Source organism: Schistocerca americana, chromosome 4 (genome assembly GCF_021461395.2).
Source record: "Schistocerca americana isolate TAMUIC-IGC-003095 chromosome 4, iqSchAmer2.1, whole genome shotgun sequence".
NCBI lineage: Eukaryota > Metazoa > Arthropoda > Insecta > Orthoptera > Acrididae > Schistocerca > Schistocerca americana.
The window spans coordinates 539,767,048-539,785,699 of record NC_060122.1 but is presented as its reverse complement, the minus strand read 5'-3'; the positions used below and the strand labels follow the sequence as shown (position 1 = coordinate 539,785,699).

General features: G+C 40.3%; 1 protein-coding gene across 2 annotated transcripts in view; it reads right to left on the bottom strand.

Annotated features, from left to right (window-relative positions):
* The window catches only part of LOC124612451 (DENN domain-containing protein 1A-like), a 292,617-nt gene extending 288,321 nt beyond the window's left edge, over window positions 1–4,296 (bottom strand). For both annotated transcript variants that reach the window (XM_047140674.1, XM_047140675.1), the window contains exon 1: window positions 4,168–4,296. In XM_047140674.1, the coding sequence (XP_046996630.1) occupies window positions 4,168–4,184 (17 nt within the window). In that variant the 5' untranslated portion in view covers window positions 4,185–4,296. The remainder of the gene's footprint in view (window positions 1–4,167) is intronic.
* Window positions 4,297–18,652: the final 14,356 nt, after the last annotated feature.

Genomic DNA, 18,652 nt, shown 5'->3' with positions numbered 1-18,652 from the left:
TGTGTGTTTGTGTTTGTGTGTTTTTTTCCAAAACTGACCCAGAGCAAATTTGGACAAGCCCTCCACCTCCCCAAACTTGACCTCCAAATGCTCCACAAAAAACTGAGGCTTCAAGCCCATGAAAGATTCCCCATCAACTCTCGTACATACGAGGTACCAGGCCGAATAAGCTTCACTGCCATCCTCAGCCTGGCGTTCCTCCCACGGTGTGACCAGGGAGGGGAATGACTTGGCATCATATTTCTTAGCATTAAAGTTAGACTTTGCCCACTTAGAGCCTGCTGGTAGCAGACCACCAGCAAGAGATTACGTACTACGCTTCATGGCGTGTCATCTGCCCTGATCCCATCCATTCCGACCACGGGCTCTCCCCACGGGCACCACCCAGCCACAGCAAAGGCCACCTGGCAGGATGACCATTGCCGGGAGTCTCAATGCCCCAGGATGACTGGCATCTACTCCTTGGCATATGTAGGGAGTTAGTGGTGCAGGCATCAGCAGAGCGATCTCTATGTTGTCAGGGGCTACCACCAACAGGATACATGGTGGCCCCACCGCAACAGACTGGCTACCGTGCTGGATACGAGGTACAAAGAAGTCCATGGTCATCATTGGCACAGAAATTAACACTGCATAGGGCGTGGTGGAAAACGAACCCAGGAAGCTGTCCTCGCCCAAGAGATGGAGAATGGGCGGGACTGCAATGCGACGACGAGGAAAACGGCTAAAATCTCAATGCACGATGGACACGATGCACCATGTAAGGCGCCCTTCCCCAGTTGGCTCGCTCTTCGGGATAATTTTGAAAAATAGAGGTCAAACCCTACAGGCAGGCAGGAATACCTCGGGCCTATTCTTACCCCCAGACCTGCAGGGGGGAAGAAGAATTGGCTGAAATAGCTCGGGGCCCCGTGTCCGCCACGCACAAACTCACAAAAGAACCATGAGCCCCCATGAAGAGGGCTGCAAGGCTGTGTGATTTAAATAACCACAGTAGTTTGCCTCATCTGGATAGCTGAGTAGCAGCCACCACTCCAACAAGGTATAGATTGCCAATTAAAATAACCTGAATAAATAGACATATCAGCGACATGGTGGGTCATTCTTGTGACGTAGTCCATCCACACCTTGACACTGTCTAGTGTTTTATGACTGCCAGCTTGCTGTGTAGCATCTAGTTTGCTTTGCTAATTACTGATCCTGGTAGCTTCCTTTTGAAGACTGCTCCATCTGGTAGATGGGTGCAGACTGGGAACTGCTCATTACGAAGTAGGTTGTCAACAATTTTCCACTGAGTACAATAAGCAAAGGCTGGGGAGCAGAACAAAATGATTATGGCCAATGATGGCGGAAGTGCAGTGGTCTCCAGTATGATAACGTATACCTCCTAAGACCTCATGAGTATCTATTAAAACGGTAGTCATGAATCATAGAGCTCCTGAACCCAAAATACATTTGCTGCATTAAAAATGCCAGTATGAGAATTGGTCAAGGGAGTTATAATATAAGGAAAATAATGGGAATTTCAGTTCCTCCATGTTTGTTTTTATATAATTAATGTTCCACTGCAATACTGGCATTATCTTACCGTGAGGTTTATATTAAGTTTGGAAACAGTAAAAGTGTCGTTAATCCATCACATTAAACTAATTTGAATGGTTTGACAGCTTTGGACTCAAAGTCTCTAATTTTTCTGCTTTTCTATTCAGCTTACCATTTGGTGATTAGAGTAGTGAATAATTACCACACAAATGCTAGTAGATTTGTCTGACCCTTCAGCGGTTCGCTGTGCACTATTGATAAGGGACTGTAAGCTGGCTGGAGAATGTCACCTGTTTTGTAGCTACTGCACTTCTATAAGCACGTCTGGGGAACTTTATTTTTCTTTTCCAGTTATTTTCTTAGTCTGTGACAACAATTTCAATTTGGTTGCAACTGCCATTGCAAAGGTAAGCGGTTGTGCCTTATTTGACTTTTTTGTTTCACTGTAAGCTACTCGTTGGGTTATTTAAATTTCCAGAAGCTTTTTGTTCTGTAAGTAACTGTGACAATTTCACCTCTAGACAGCTTAGCTCCCACCATAATTAACATTGTGTGTGTGTGTGTGTGTGTGTGTGTTACTTTTAGCAATACAGCTTGAGATTCTATTAAAAAAAAATAATTGGTTAAGTGGCAAAGCAAGGCCAATTATAGTGGCAGCGAACATGGACTCCTGAACGATAGGAAATACTGTCAGAATTCATTACATAAACAATTCCGTACGTTGTGGGTAAGCAATGTCTCCACTATATCCTTTATTCAACAAGTGCTAACCCTAAAAGGTATGCAGGAGAATCGCTGTGAAGTTTGCAAGGTGGAGGATCAGGGACTGGTGAAAGTTAAGCTGTGAAGGAAGGTCATGAGTTGTCTTTGGATAACTCTTGTCAGTGGAGCACCGGTCAGGTACAGTGTTTTACTATGCCTGGAAGTTTCATCACACAATAATGTAACAAAATACAGAGTCAGCATCAGATACTTGAGACTGCAGTAAGTTCCACTAAATCAGTGCACAGACTGCAATGAATTGTTCATGCTTCTAAGACTGACACCAATTCAAGTGAGGCACTGGTTTTCATTGTAGTTGTGACACTTGATATCCAATAAGGTGCAGAGTCAATATACAGGCTAACAGATCACATGTGAAGTAAATATTTGGCTACACACAGTTTGCGTAAAAGACACAAAATTTCATAGTGGAGGAATAGCAGAAGTGAGACTCAATGCTTCTCAGGGAGAAGTACTTCTCTCATCCCTTTAAATAGGCTATTTGAAGGACATTTTTTTGAACCAGCCCAAAGTCTTGCCCATTGGTTAACATTCCTCCTATCTACCTCCACTACACTGTATTCATTAGAGAGTAAACTGTAACCATTAACTGTTGTGGTGATGCTACACATTCTACTGATTTGACCATTCAGCAGAATTACACTATGGACAGTGATACATGAATGACAAAGTCAGAACATTGACTAGGTCCTATGTGACAATGTTTTGTCTGCAATTTCAACAATCTGGCGGAAGGTAAATATGTTTTGCAGGAACTACTAACGTGATGTGTTTCCCAAGTACAGAGGATGAGAGTTTGACTATAATCACTGAATTACGAATTTATTCGGAGCCCCACTGATCTGTCTTCTAGTTACTACTGATGGTGATAGTCTACTGATAATTCTCAACAGATCCACAACATGCATCTGGAATATGATATACTGAGAACATGGTTTAACAGGTGTTTGAAATCTATCAGTGCCTTAAACCTGATGCTATTATTTTCTTTGAGTAAGACAAAATAATGCCTTACGGAACATATGTGATCAGTGTAAGCAATTATTACAACACTGGAAGGAATGATTTTAAACTCACTTGACAGCATAAAACAGTCCCTACCAATAACTACCATTCTTTGGTTTATTTTATTTACACTGTTTCCAAAATATTATAACAAAAAGTATCATAAATTTTAAACAACAAAGAAGAAAAGTTTCATTACTTGGAGTAATGAATCAAACTAAAATATGATAAGATGTGAGAACGGAACAGCTTTGATAAGAGAAGAGTTTAGAATTGTGTGACACCAAGGTCATTACATACACTAAGTTCGACCTGGATTAAAAGTCCTTATATTTGCGTGAAGCTCATTGAACAAACAATGAAAAACTACACCCAGGATACCTGTCAGGGATCGAATCACCGAATATAACATCACTGTGCCACTTTACACAGTGAAAACTGCATCGTCTGGCAACATTACTTCTAATGTTTGTTTACAGGTAATTCAGAAAACTAAACTTCACAAATACATCAATGCTTGTGCTTTGATTCATGCTACACGTTCTCTCCCGTATCACACAAATAAAGTTATTAATACACCAAGTAACCCAAATTGTCAAGTCGACGTCCTAAATGCAAAGAATTTGTTTATAATATACAAATAGTCTACGCACAATCGCTTACAACTTTTGGTGTGAATTTGATCAAATGAAAATAAATTGTTTGTACGTGGTTATCTAATGTTACATTCGCAAAATCTATGCTTTCACCAAGCAGTTCACGACAGTAGAAAGTAACACAAAAAATATACTATAAGATTTATAACATTTGATTACAGTCCGTTGCTCCCGTTTATACCTTATTCGTGAACCCATCGTGTGTTAGGCTGAGTAAATTCCGCACTCATTCTGCTGGACAAGGTACATTTGTTAATCAACATACTCCCATCACATGCAGAAAACACTCTTCACCCCCATTTTGCTCAAAGATGCCCGACTGAAGACATAACAACTGTCAACAATTTTTGACAGCTACCACGAAACAGTGTAGAATCTCTGTTGAACTTCCAAAGTGTACAACACAATCCAGAGATTTCCCCGCGGTAGAAATGCATCCAAAAATGTCTAGTAGCCAAAACACAAAACATGGCATACTGACTTTTGAAAGTCGAGCCGCTTCCAGGCAGGACGGATATTTAATTATCTGTAGTAGTAAAGTATCAAAAAATACATTTGACATATACGGCGTACAAGGGTAGATAGACCTTAGATTAGATTAGATTAGTACTTGTTCCATAGACCATGAATACGACACTACGTAATGATGCGGAACGTGTCAGGTTAATAAAAGGTGTCTATACAAGATATTACATTACACAAAATATTACATGACACTCAATAGTTCTAATTGTGGGGGGGGGGGGGGGGGGGGGGGGAAATTTCCCACTTACTATATCCAAAAATTTATTTAATGAGTAGAAGGAGCTGCCATTAAGAAATTCTTTTAATTTCCTTTTAAATGCCATATGGCTATCTGTCAGACTTTTGATGCTATTAGGTAAGTGACCAAAGACTTTTGTGGCAGCATAATTTACCCCCTTCTGAGCAAAAGTTAGATTTAACCTTGAGAGGTGAAGATCATCCTTTCTCCTAGTGTTGTAGCCATGTACACTGCTATTACTTATGAATTCATTCGGAATGTTAATAACAAATTTCATGAGTGAATATATATATTGTGAGGCTGCAGTGAAGATCTCTAGCTCTTTAAATAAATGTCTCCAAGATGTTCTTGGATGAGCTCCAGCAATTATTCTGATTGCACGCTTCTGTGCAATGAACACTCTTTTCTCAATGATGAGTTACCCCAGAATATGATGCCATACGAAATCAGAGAATGGAAATAGGCGTGGTAAGCTAATTGATTCAGATGTATATCGCCAAAGTTTGCAATGACCCTAATAGCATAAGTAGCTGAACTCAAACGTTTCAGCAGATCCTCAGTGTGTTTTTTCCAGTTCAACCCCTCATCAATGCATACACCTAGAAATTTTTAATATTCTACCTTAGCTACTGATTTCTGATCGAAGTCAATATTTATTAATGGTGTCATTCCATTTACTGTGTGGAACTGTATATACTGTGTTTTGTCAAAGTTTAATGAGAGCCCATTTGCAGAGAACCACTTAATGATTTTCTGAAAAACTTCATTTACAATTTCATCAGTTAATTCTTGTCTGTTGGGTGTGATAGCTATACTTGTATCATCGGCAAAAAGTACCAGCTTTGCATCTTCATGAATATAGAATGGCAAGTCATTAATATATATTAAGAACAGCAGAGGACCCAAGACCGAACCTTGCAGCACCCCATTCTTGATTGTTCCCCAGCTTGAGAAATCACCAGTTTTTTGCATATTATGTGAACTGTTTATTTCAACTTTCTGCACTCTTCCAGTTAGGTATGATTTAAACCATTTGAGCACTGTCCCATTCATACCACAGTACTTGAGCCTATCTAGAAGTATTCCATGATTTACACAATCAAAAGCCCTTGATAGATCACAAAAAATCCCAACCGGTCACTTCCGGTTACTAAGAGCATTTAATGTTTCATTAGTGAAAGTATATATAGCTTTTTTCTGTTGAAAAACCCTTCTGGAAACCAAACTGACATTTTGTCAAAACTTTATTTTTACAAAGGTGTGAAGCTACTCTACAATACATTACTTTTTCAAGAATTTTGGATAAGGCAGTCAGAAGAGAGATTGGGCGATAGTTGTTGACATCAGACGTATCCCCCTTTTTATGAAGTGGTTTAACAATGCTGTATTTCAGTTGTTCTGGGAAAATACCCTGCTTCAGAGAGCTATTACATATGTGGCTAAGAATCCCACTTATTTCTTAGGAACAAGCTTTTATTATCCTACTGGAAATGCCATCAATTCCATGTGAGCTTTTATTCTTGAGAGAGTTTATTATCTTCCTAATTTCAGAAGGAGATGTGGGTGGAATTTCAATTGTAGCAAATGGTGTGGGTAAGGCCTCTTCCATTAACTGCCTTGCTTCTTCTAATGAACATTTAGATCCTATTTTCTCTACAACATTTAAAAAATGATTATTCAAAATGTATTCGACTTCTGGCTTGTTGTTTATCAAGTTTCCATTCACTTTGATGGTGATGCCATCATCCTGTACTCTTGGTTGCCCTGTCTCTCTTGTAATAATATTCCAAATTGTTTTGATTTTGTTATCAGAGGTATTAATCTCAGACATGATGCACATGCTTCTGGACTTTTTAATAACCTTTCATAATGTAGCACAGCAGTTTTTGTAATATTTGGCTTTTTCTGGGTCATTACTCTTTCTTGTTGTTGGATACAGTTCCCTTTTGTAGTTACAAAATATTTTTATTCCTTTAGTAAGCCAAGGTTTCTTGCATGGTTTCTTATAATTAGATTTAACTACTTTCTTGGCGAAACAGTTTTCAAATTCTCTTACAAGTGTATAAGGAAATAAGTTATATTTTAAATTAGCATCGGGTTCCTTGTACACCTCATCCCAGTCTAACTGCTGCAGATTTTCTCTGAAATTTCTAATTATTGTGTCATTAATTGAACGCGCAAATTTGGAGGGTAGTTTTGAATTACTGAATGGAGCTATGTCATATACTGTAACTAGCTGTGCATCATGATCAGAAAGCCCATTCTCAACAGGACAAGAATTTATATTTTTAAACCTATCTTGGTCTATAAAAGTGTTATCTATCAATGTGCTGTTGTTCTTTACTACCCGAGTAGGAAAATTAATGACAGATGACAAATTGAAAGAACCGAGCAAGACTTCCAGGTCATTCTTCCTATTACACTCTTTCAGTGAATCAACATTTAAGTCCCCACAAATAATAATTTGCTTCCCCCTATCTGACAGATAGCACAACAAGGCACCCAAGTTTTCCAGGAATAAATGAAAGTTTCCTGAAGGGGATCTATATACTCTTACAATTATAAAAGAGCTCTCCTTTAGTTTGACAGGCACATGCTTCTATATGTTGCTCTAGACAAAACTCTTTTGTATCTAAGCTTTCTACACAGTGATAACTTTTGACATATATGGCAACTCCTCCTCCCACCTTATTCTCTCTACTCATATGTGCAGTTAGTTCATAACCACTGATATTTACCTTTTCCATATCAGACACAATGTGATGCTCAGACAGGCCTAGTATATCTATTACATTATCAGATTCAATGTCATCTAAACAAACCAGGAGCTCATCTACTTTATTCTTCAATCCTCGAATATTTTGGTGAAAAATGGTAACATTATTTTTTACTTTACTTTTGTGAGAATCTGCTTTTTACTTTAATCCACCAAGATTTTGGTTAAATATGGTAACATTATTAGAGTGTAGAATGAGCCAAAGAATGCCATTCTGTGATATTTTATGTGTGGACATGAGATGGTGGGGACGTAGAACCGGTGGTTCTACCCCTCAATAATCTTGCAGCCTTACCGCATCAAGAACAACTGTATCTTTGCAGGATCAGTTCTATGTAGTACGCAATCTATGCTAAACACATTGTGTATACACTGCAAGAAAATACATTTTGAGTGACGGGAGTGCGACTGATTATTTATCGTCGTAACTACCACCGCCCACAGGCTGTGTTTTGTTCTATATACAGTCCATTACTTCCATTGGCCATTATTGGTTATAGTCGGGGCAGACAAACCATTTCATAATAAATTACTCATCATTTCCCTACAAGGTTTTTGGACGCCCCTCCATTTTCCTGGGGAACTGATGTAGCAGACTGAAGTGACACTACGGTGAAGTATAAGTCATGTGGCTTTCGCGCGTAATTTTGTAAAGCTGACAAAGCGTTTCACTATAGCTGCCAGAGGAACTGTTTGCTATGACGCTTGTGGGCTTATCCAAATGATGCCTCTTTCGTCGTGTGCAATCGCAGACACACGGAAATAAGAGGACATGTACAAAATTTTGTGGAAAGAACGCATATTCACATGGGTGCTGTCGTGTCCAGACGTTGGCTCACTGCACAAGCAGTCTGCTAGGAATCCCTTTCTTTACTCGGGATCTTGTGTTTAGTTTATTGTGATGAAAAGGTGACACAAGAAGAAAACGCAAAAGAAGTACATAAACAACAAAAGTAAAAGAAATACAAAGTGATGGCAACGTTTTGTCTGCAAATTTCACAAGGAAGTCACAAGGAGATTGTAGATTTTCTACTTGGACAAGTGTAGTGATAAGGCTGGCAAGTAAAATTTTGCTAGCTAGTATTTGACGTCTTATATACTCATTTGAATTATTTATTTCTCATTTTAAAATAAAGCATTTCAGTTCCATCAAATGTGTAACTTGTGGAATAATTGTAATTTATTGTTTGCTTGTTTCGTGCCGCTGTTCGCTGTAGGAAATACCTAAGCTTGTAATTATTAGTATATTTTGTTCCTATACACATATTACAATTTGTATATATTAGCATCTATAACTACTCTCGTGTGTAATTATGTCTCGTTCCATATCCACACAATTCTCTTATATACTGGATCAAAAGAAGACAAATAAATAAATAAAAATAAAAGTGATTATAACTGAACCTGAAAAATACTTAAGGGAGGTTCTTTAGTCGTTATGCGAAAGTTAATTATCTTTCAATGCATCATTTTAATTTAATCATGAAATATGATATGTAGATTAGTCTTACATCCTCAGACTAGACAAATCTAGAAATATCATAGACGCCAGAATTCACTACAACAGAAGCAGTGTTTTTTACTTTCGTATTTTTTGCATCACTGTGCACTTCATTTCTATTTTTTGTAGTATGTTGAGGAGCTTCACATACCTCATTATTTCTTTTGTTCAGAAGTCAGGCTCCTCAGTTGTTGTGATTTTAATTCATAGCATGAATATTCGTCCACAGTTTTCGTATACTTTTTGTAAATTTTTTACTTGTTCTTCCCAGTTTTCCTATTTCGAAACTTAGCGTATCTTATTCTTTACAGAAATGTTATTGGAGACTTTTTATCTAATGTTCTCAGGTCAACAAGTCTCGAACTTTTGTTCAAATAATCTCCATCAGGCGTATTCCATACAACTTTCTTGTCTGTGCTTATCTGTAAACTTAAGCGTGCTTCCTTTGGAATTAACAGACATTATTGCACATAGATCACTTCACAGCATAACTTCAACACACTACAAAATGAAACACATATGAGTCCCAGCTGCCTGTCATCTGCTAAGATGCGCAAAGGGAGGTAGCAATGCACATTAGGCAAGGCCTTCATTCCCAGGAAATTATGCATGCACTATTGGAAATTTATACACGTGAGCAAAGTTGATCACAAAAAAGATATTGTGTGGACATACCTTAACTCTTAGAATAGTTTTTGTGTTCCATTGTTAATTAGTTATGGACCTGTGTTTGACTATTGTATGTTCTAGTAGTTGAGGCGATACTACTTCAATTTAAAACACTTTGATCTAACATTCGCCACTAACGAACTCCCTGTGCATTTGAATAAAGTGTTATTGATATGGATGTGAAGAGTCTTTTTCTCTATATTGGCAACTAATAGTACACATGCAGTAAATTATTCAAGCAGCCACAGAAACATAGCCACACTGACACTCTTGACCTCGAAGTGACAGAATTAGCTGCATTATACCAAAGGAAGGACATACGTTCAACATGATGGCATCGAAGGAGCCTTCTGTCTCACAACTGACCACATGTATGCCAAATTTTTGGCCACATAATTGAGCTTTACAGTTTGCGCATATGGAAGTGACCTTAACTATGTGCTGGAATTATGGTGGTTGGAACCAAATTTGCAATCATAGTCAGCCAACTGGATCAGAAATATGCAGCAGAGATCAAAAATGTGATCGCCACTCCATCTACGACAGACATATGTGAGAAGTTGAAAATAGAATTGATATGACAGTTTTCCACTTCACACAACGAACACATCAGAGAAGTCCAAACCCAAGAAGACATTGGCAAGAGGAGGCACTCACAATATTTGCGACAGCTGAGAGTAGTTCGGATACAGGAACCATGCCTGGTAGACTTTTGTGCATAATATCGAGTAATCGCTTGCCACCCCTGGTGCCTCACAAACCAGCATGCCCTTAGATGCTGTAGCAGGGTTAGCTGACAAAAGATTTTAGCTATAATGCCTGCGCCAATGACTACAGCGATGGCAGTGTGCAAGAACTTGTTGTCACACATGGGCCGATTACAACATGCTGTCTACCGAAGTGGATTTACTGACCAAGAAGATAGAAGAATAAACTTGGCATGACCACAGTAGAGACAGAGGCCATTATCGCAAACTTTCAAGGAGTCACTCGTCTACCACTGCCTCGATGTCACTTCCTAACAAGCCCGCCATTTGCTAGTATCACAGAAGATTTAGGGATCAGGCAAGGAAGTGTGCAGTGCCCTGCTCACACCTAAATGCCGGCGGCAGTCGGATGTAGGCGTGTCGGCTGATTGTCGGGAGTCGTCTTAGTGCCCAATCCTCTGTGACCACAAGTCCAGGCAGGAATATCTCATAGACACTGATTCTGACTTATATGTGTTCTAACTTACGAAGTGGCACAGCAAGCGTCTGCACGCCCACTACTGTTTAACTGCTACCAACAATTCAACTATATCGGCATCGGAATGCTGTGAATCAGCCTGGACCTTGGAATATGGCTCGACTTTATGTGGGATTTCATGGTTGCAGCCATGTAAGAACCGATAATCAGCGCGGATTTTTTAACACATTATGAATTGCTGCCTGGCATGGCGAATATCTGACTTGTCGATGGCTGCAGGTTTTCGTCGAGATGTGACAGTGCACAAAGCTAAACTCGTGTGAGACACAAGTGGCGAGTAGCTGACCTAATGCAGAGATTTCCAGCAGTGAGCTTACAAGGAGATTCCACACGACACGGTGCATCACATACAGACTATAGAAGGGCCCACCAGTCTCCTGCCGACCTTGGCACTTGGCATCAGATTGGTTTGCCATAGTGAAAGCAGAAATTGCGTAGCCCCCTTGTGTGGTTATTGGGCCCTAAGTGCTGGAATGGTCCCTGATTGTTGCCCCATACCATTACTTTGGGACTATAATCATGCATTACGCTTTGCGACAGTATTCAGTGTTTTAGACTGTAAAGGCATATATGCAGACTCCAGTGGCAGAAGTAAACACACAAAAGGGAGCCTTTATCACTCCTTTTGGCCTTTCTGAGAGACCATTCAAGACGTCTGTTCTACGAAATACGGCACAAATGTTGTGGAATAGTTTCATCAACTCCACAGTACAAGGTCTGAACTTTTACTTTAGTTATCTTGGTGACATTCTGGTCTTCTCTATCTCTCTGGAGCAACATCAACTGCATATTCAGAAGATTGGAAAGGTATAGCGTCGTTCTCAACACCACCAAGAGTGTCTTTGGCCAGGCACAAGGTGGATATTTTGGGCCACAGGATCATGTCTTTGGGCTCATGGCACTTTCCAAAGATAGCTCAAACCATCCTTCAGATGATCCTGGTAAAGACCTCCAAGAAACTGCATCATTTCCTCGGTGTCCTACCTCCTGCAGTAAAGTTTCATGCATCTTTAATAGCGGTACTCGCCAGCCTGAAGAGCAATAGAAACTCACCAGTTACATTGATGAATGGAATGATCTCGACTTTCGAAGTAGCCAAGTGGAGTATAGCAAACGTGGCATTACTCACACACCCAAAGCCTAGCGCACCACTGGCATTGGTATCTGATGCAAGACAAATGGCAATCACTACAGCCTTGCAGCAACTTCTTGATGGAGCATGACAGCTGCTAGCACTAGTCTCTCACAGCTGTCTCCATCTCAAAAGAAATGGAGTGCCTATAACAGAGAGCTTTTAGCAACCTATGAAGTCATTAAACATTTACGATCGCGGCTGGGGGCCAGAGAATTTGCCATCTTTGTTGACTATAAGCTGCTCACATATGCCTTCCGATAAAACAACATGAACTGCTCATCTTGCCAGCACAACCAGTTGATCTACATTTCTCAGTTCAGCACAGACATAAAACACACTTCTGGAACAGACGATATAGTATTTGACTGCCTCCCCCACATGAGCAGCATCACTTTTTTTGACGGATTTCGCAGAACTCACAGCAGCACAATAATCAGACCAGGAGCTGCATGACCTGCTTGAAGATTCGAAATAATCGCTCACACTTCAGATAGTAGAGGTTTCCAGCACTGACGCTAAGTTTTACTCCAATCTGTCGAGTGGAAAACCTCGCCCTTTCACAGCCATGGCATTCAGGAAGTGTGCTTTCGATAATATACATAACGTTGCCGTCTGGCAGTTCGTGCGACAATACAACTAGTCTACAACCGTGTCGTGTGGCCAGGAGACAAGAAAACCTGCAGAGACTGCACACAGACACGTATTAAATGCCAACGCACCGGATTCAACAAATATGTGCATGCAGCAGTGGGCAACTTTCGGATACAACAGCTCGATTTTAGATGTTCATATCATGTGGTCGGCCCCTTACGTCCATCACACGACTAACGATAGACCGCTTCAGCCACTGGGAGCAAGCCGCATCAGTAGACAACGTTTCGGCAGAGAATTAAGCTTCTGCCTTTGTTTCTAGTTGAGTGTCGTGCTTTGGCTGCTCTTCGCATGTCATGATAGAGTGCAGATGCCACATTGAGTCCGACTTGTTTGCACATCTAACTTCCGAAGTACTGCATCACAGAAAGACGAGCTATCACCTCACAAGCAGTTCGATGACAGAACGCAGGCATCAATCACTAGCAGCAGCCCTGACACGCAACAAGCAAGTCGCACCACAGCCCTGTCACTGGTTTTGCTACGCATGGTAAACGCTTACAAGTCAGGTTTGGATGCTTTAGCTGCCAAACTTGTGTACAAGGAAATGTTATGCCTGCCAGTGGAGTTTTTGGAACCACAGCTGTTGCAGTTACCCAACTTGACAGATTATTATTTTATTTGTCAGTTGAGAGAAGACATTTCCCACATCTGTCTCCAGCAACTGTCCAGACATGGCACTGGTCCTACGGATGCATGTTTGTATGCTCTCACAGCATCAAACCCCCTTACGACCACCTTCCTCAGGACCACATAAAGTGATGCAATGAGGAGACTGCATGCTCGAAAATATCGTTAATGGAAAAACCACTGCTGTCTCACTCGACTACGCGAAATACACATACCTCTTTAAAAAGACTTTCCTAAAATCAAGGACTACACAGCACAATCCAGACCAGGCTCCAGCTGCTTCGCTACTGCTGGTACCATCAATTGGCGACATGAAAAAAACCTCTGGAAGCATAAAAAGATCGGGTCAAGTTCATATCCCAGGACAACCTCCGCTTTCCCAGTGGAGGCTGATGTAGCAGACGAAAGCGATAATACAGTCCAGTGCAGGTCGTCTAGTTTTCATGCTTAATTTTTTAACACTATCAAAGTTTATCTACATCATCCAAAAGAGGAACTGTATTCAATGAGTGTTACTCTTAGAATAGCTTTAGAGTTCCGTTGTTATTTAGTTACAGAGTTGTTTTCTGCTATTGCGTGTTGATGAGTCGATTCTACTTCCCTCGCTCTAACATTGGTCATTTGCCAACTACCTTTGCACTTGAATAAAGTGTTTCTGACTCTGATGTGAAGAGTCTCTTTCCCTATATCGATGGCTTATAGTACACACACAATAATTTGTTCAGACGGCCACAGACACACAACCACATGGATATCATTTACCAAGCATTCCTTACAGACTCACTTCCTTGCAGTGGTATACAGAAGGCACCACCCTAGCGGGTATAGGCATTGGCATGAATGCAGGCACAACCCTGCTGAACGTTCATGAGATGGAAGAAGAAAGCCAACATCTATTTTTGATTGGAATATTCAATTGGTTCAGTGCAGACAAGATCTGGTAGCTTAAATAATCCATGGTGTGCGATTGGTCTGACTTAAATGTGACTGAAGTGATGATTCATCAATGGTAGATGGGACTTTAAAATCTAATCTTTCGCCCTTTATCAGTGATACGAACAGTTACACCCAAGAAGCTTACTGTTGTCCTTATATTTGACCAGACACCTGTGTAATTCTGCAGTCCTCCAGATTTTTCACGAGTTGTTTGAAGTCCATGTTTCATAATTCAAACTTTTGGGTTCGCAAATATTTCAGCATATTTCTTGATGATAGTTTCTAGAGGGATGTATCTTCTTTTAATGACACACCACAAACGATCCCTACCACTACTAACAGAAACATGTCATTCTTACAAATGAATTTAAGTAGTCCTTGGGTGAAATAGATGTTACATAGTCCTCCTCTGAACAGAAACCGAAACAGCTGGATGAATTAAATTTAGAACATCTAGAGGTAGCTTCATGATATATTGTGTTGGAACGGATTTCATACGAATGGTGATATACAGCTAATAACGCATTCTGAAAACAGCAGGCATCAGATGAGACAACTTCGTATATCTTTCAATAATTTACACACATTTGGGTTATGAAACTGGTCTCTCCAAACACTCTTTAAATACTATTCTCTAAGAATCATTTCTTAAGAAGCAAGCTCAAAAAATTTAAGTCATTGTTAAAGTAGTATTGTACTTCCACCTACAGGATTTTGCTATATACACACTCTGCTTTATCGTTTGAGTAACCAACAAATTGTATATGTTTGGGACTATTGGACAACTGATAGATCAACTTTGATTATTGGGTGGTTGTTATGGTCTGATCACTTGATAGCCCATCCCCCATTACTTCACCCCACAAATTACATCATGTGTGATGTAGATATGGCCAAAACCGTTGTTTTCAGGGATCAGATCAGAACTGTTCATTTAATGGATAACATTAGCTCTTTTTCTAGACTCACCATTCATCAGTCACTTATTCAATACATGAAATTGATTGTCAGTATACCTGTATTTTTACCTTATTTTAACTGGATTTAAAAGAACATAAAAAGAGGGTGATTAATTTTCTGTTACATCCTCATTAGTTTTAAAATTTCTGAAAAGTTCTACATTTTGTCCTCAGCAAAAATCAAAAATGTCATAACAAAATTCTGAATTCTTATATCAAGTTGGAAAATTATAAAAATAAAAGTCATGCTTGTTATTTTTCATAACGTTATTGAAAACAAAACATAATATAAAACTACAGCACGAATGAAGTTAATTTTAACTCCTGAAATTATCTACTGATTTTGTTTACAATCAACATGACAATACATCTGCCTAAGAAGAAGGACCTGATTAATGCTGTGACTTATAAACAAAATATGACCAGTTTTACTCAGAGTGGACCAGTTTCCTTTTTCAGTGCTTATGTGTCCCGCTTTTGAAAAGACACACTCACTGGGCACCCACTAGAATACACAATCCTTTTGGAAGCAACTGGTAAAGTTTTGGGTACAGCAGTTATCTGCACTTCCACAAAGCTAAAGGATCACTATTTCTAGGCAAATACAATTCAGATAAATATTTGTCTAGTTCAGCAATCACAGTAGGTCCTGGGTCATCATGTTGTTGGAGCTGAGTGATGGTAACGTGGAACTTCTCTAAAACCAAAGAATTAGCACATGTTATGATGGTAATTGGTTGATGAGAGTACCTTTTTATAATATTTTATTTCAGAAAGTTTCCGTCAGCCAAATTTACTCTATACAAAAATATTTCTGCTCCTTTGACCTCATCATCGGTTCTCTGTATTGACCTTTTTATGGAGTGTTGCAGAAGATTTAAAAAATGTACAAAACATAAGACACATAAAAGGTTCAAAAGCATGGCAGTTGATTTCATGCTTGAAGCAGCTGAAGTTTTTCGAATTTGTAAATTAAAATTTCGACAGAGCACATGTAAGGTTTTCTTTGAGATTTTGTACATAGTATTATAATTTTATTTAACATGATCAACTTTATGGTACTGGAAAACTTACTTATATGTTATTGCAAACGAAAATCGGTTGGAGGTGAGGGCATCAAGAAAGATAATAAATCAGCATCATGCAAGGAATAAGTTGACAATGGCAGGCTGGATACAAATTGAGACCCTTTTTGACTCCCTGGAAGGAGATCTTCATCTGAAGTGGAAGTAGGCATTGGCGAGGACGATTCATGGGAAATAGTTTCTTAAATGTCTGGAGAAGAATGATCAGTTGATTGCAGTCTTGATTGGCTTCCTGACCAACATTGTTTCAATGTACTGTTTGATGCTTGGACTTCAAGCACCTTTTCAGGTTTGATGAGGCATACTACCCACGGTGAGCTGAATTCAAACGGTGAACGCTGTATCAAGATCAAGACTCGTGAGTTTCCCTGCAACTCACTCTGTTCAGATTGGGAGTATTAGCAAAGCAGAGTGGTGTTGGTGAGAGACAAATGGTGCATCGATTAGAGAGTAGTGAGTGTGAGTGGGTTGGTTACTGGTGAGTGCATTGGCAAACACTGAACAGGGAGTGGCGGGTGGGTTGGCAAGTGGTGAATTGTTAGGGCATTGGTGGGCAGTGAGCAATAAGCGGGTTGGTGAGTGGTGACTGGGTTGGCATGCAGTTCACAGCTGGTACGAACTTGTTCACTTTCCAAGCTGAGTCAGGAGCTTTTTTCAAATCAAGAATAGGAACAAAAAGACAAGAAACTGTTTGCTGCATTAACACAGTTTTCTATAGAATTCTGTGAACTGTGCGGCATCGCCAAATTTCATACCATAGCCTACCACCCTCACGTGAACGACCTGGTCGAGCGGTGGCACCGCACACTCAAGGACGCCCTAATGTGCCAAGAACACCTATGGTCAGAAGCTCTTCTGTGGGTCCTGCTAGGTATTTGCTGGACCCATAAAGAAGATCTTAATGCCTCGCTCGCCAAGGTTCTATACGGTGAGCCTCTTCTTCTCCCTGCCGGGTTCGTTGAGGATTCACCTTCAGCTGCATCTGAGGATCTCCCCGCACTGGTCGAGCAGTTACGCATGCACGTCGCACACCTCCGCACCCCCTTGCAGCGCCCCACATCACCCTGCATGTGTTTGTCCACAAGTACCTAGCTACATGCGACTTCATTATGCTCCAGGATGACTATGCGAGTGGCCCTGCATCCGCCATATTTGAGGCCTCACTGCATGCTATGTCACAGTATGAACTGCCGACACTTGACACCCCCAGTTCCCACGCCAACCGCCGCCTACGCCCCCACGTTGGCACCAAGATTACGAATTCGGGCAATGAGGCTTAGCTGCGCCGTGCTCCACACTACCTTGGTGGTGAGGAGGGAGGGGGGGCTCTGTGGCGTCTCTGGCGCAGACTATCTTTGTGACTTTGCTTCTTTGGACTGCTCTTTCCGGTGTTAACTTTCAGTGCGTAACATGTCCAACAGCTATATTTGTTATAAACAAGTTATTAATAAATGTGTATTGAATACTTAGTGTGTGTTACGCCTCAACTAATCCTACGTGATAACCACACCTACGTAGTAAATTCTCTAATTTCGTCACTGCAAGATAGGCTGTCAGGGATAGGCTACCATTTCTCCTACATGGGAGCGATACTGTGACAGCAAGAGGAATATTAGATAAAATCGGGAAGGAAGCAATGGAAACTATATCGAAGAAATATAAAAATCATATTTCTATATCATATAAAGTGGAATTACTGACGTTAAAATTGATTTTCGAATGGTAGAGCTTCCTGGAACGTTGCAATAGCTGTGTGCAGGCTACTATTACATTTTGGATATAGACATAATGCAAGATTTCGCCGAGATTTCTAATAAGATCGAGATGTGCAACCATCTAATATCAAACAAGGACTTCTGCATGGAAGGAGACCACCTGGGATGCAGCAAAGTGACTGTGGACAACGACAAAGCAATCAGAATAAACTGCTTAATGTGGATTATCTCCAACTGTGGAGTAAAGATGTATAACAAATTTATATGTCAAATCGCAAGCCCAGGTATGAACAAAGTCATGGGTAACCACGTTATAGATTTTTTAAAGTGGTCAGACATGCGATTACGAGAAACATTTTCGTGCCCCTTTGGTAAACAACATGGTATTAGGAGTCTGGAGGTTCCAATACACAACTACAGAACGGATCGTGTGATTGGCCCTGTGCAAGACTGTTTAAGTGTTTCAGGTGTAATAAACAGCATTTACAGTGTGCTCCACTGTGCTCTGTGCCAGTCACATCCATGTGGTCTCAGCTAACTAATAATTTACAGAACGGCTGCTCTGTGATGTTTAACAATGTTCTACCGTTTGTCTACTGGG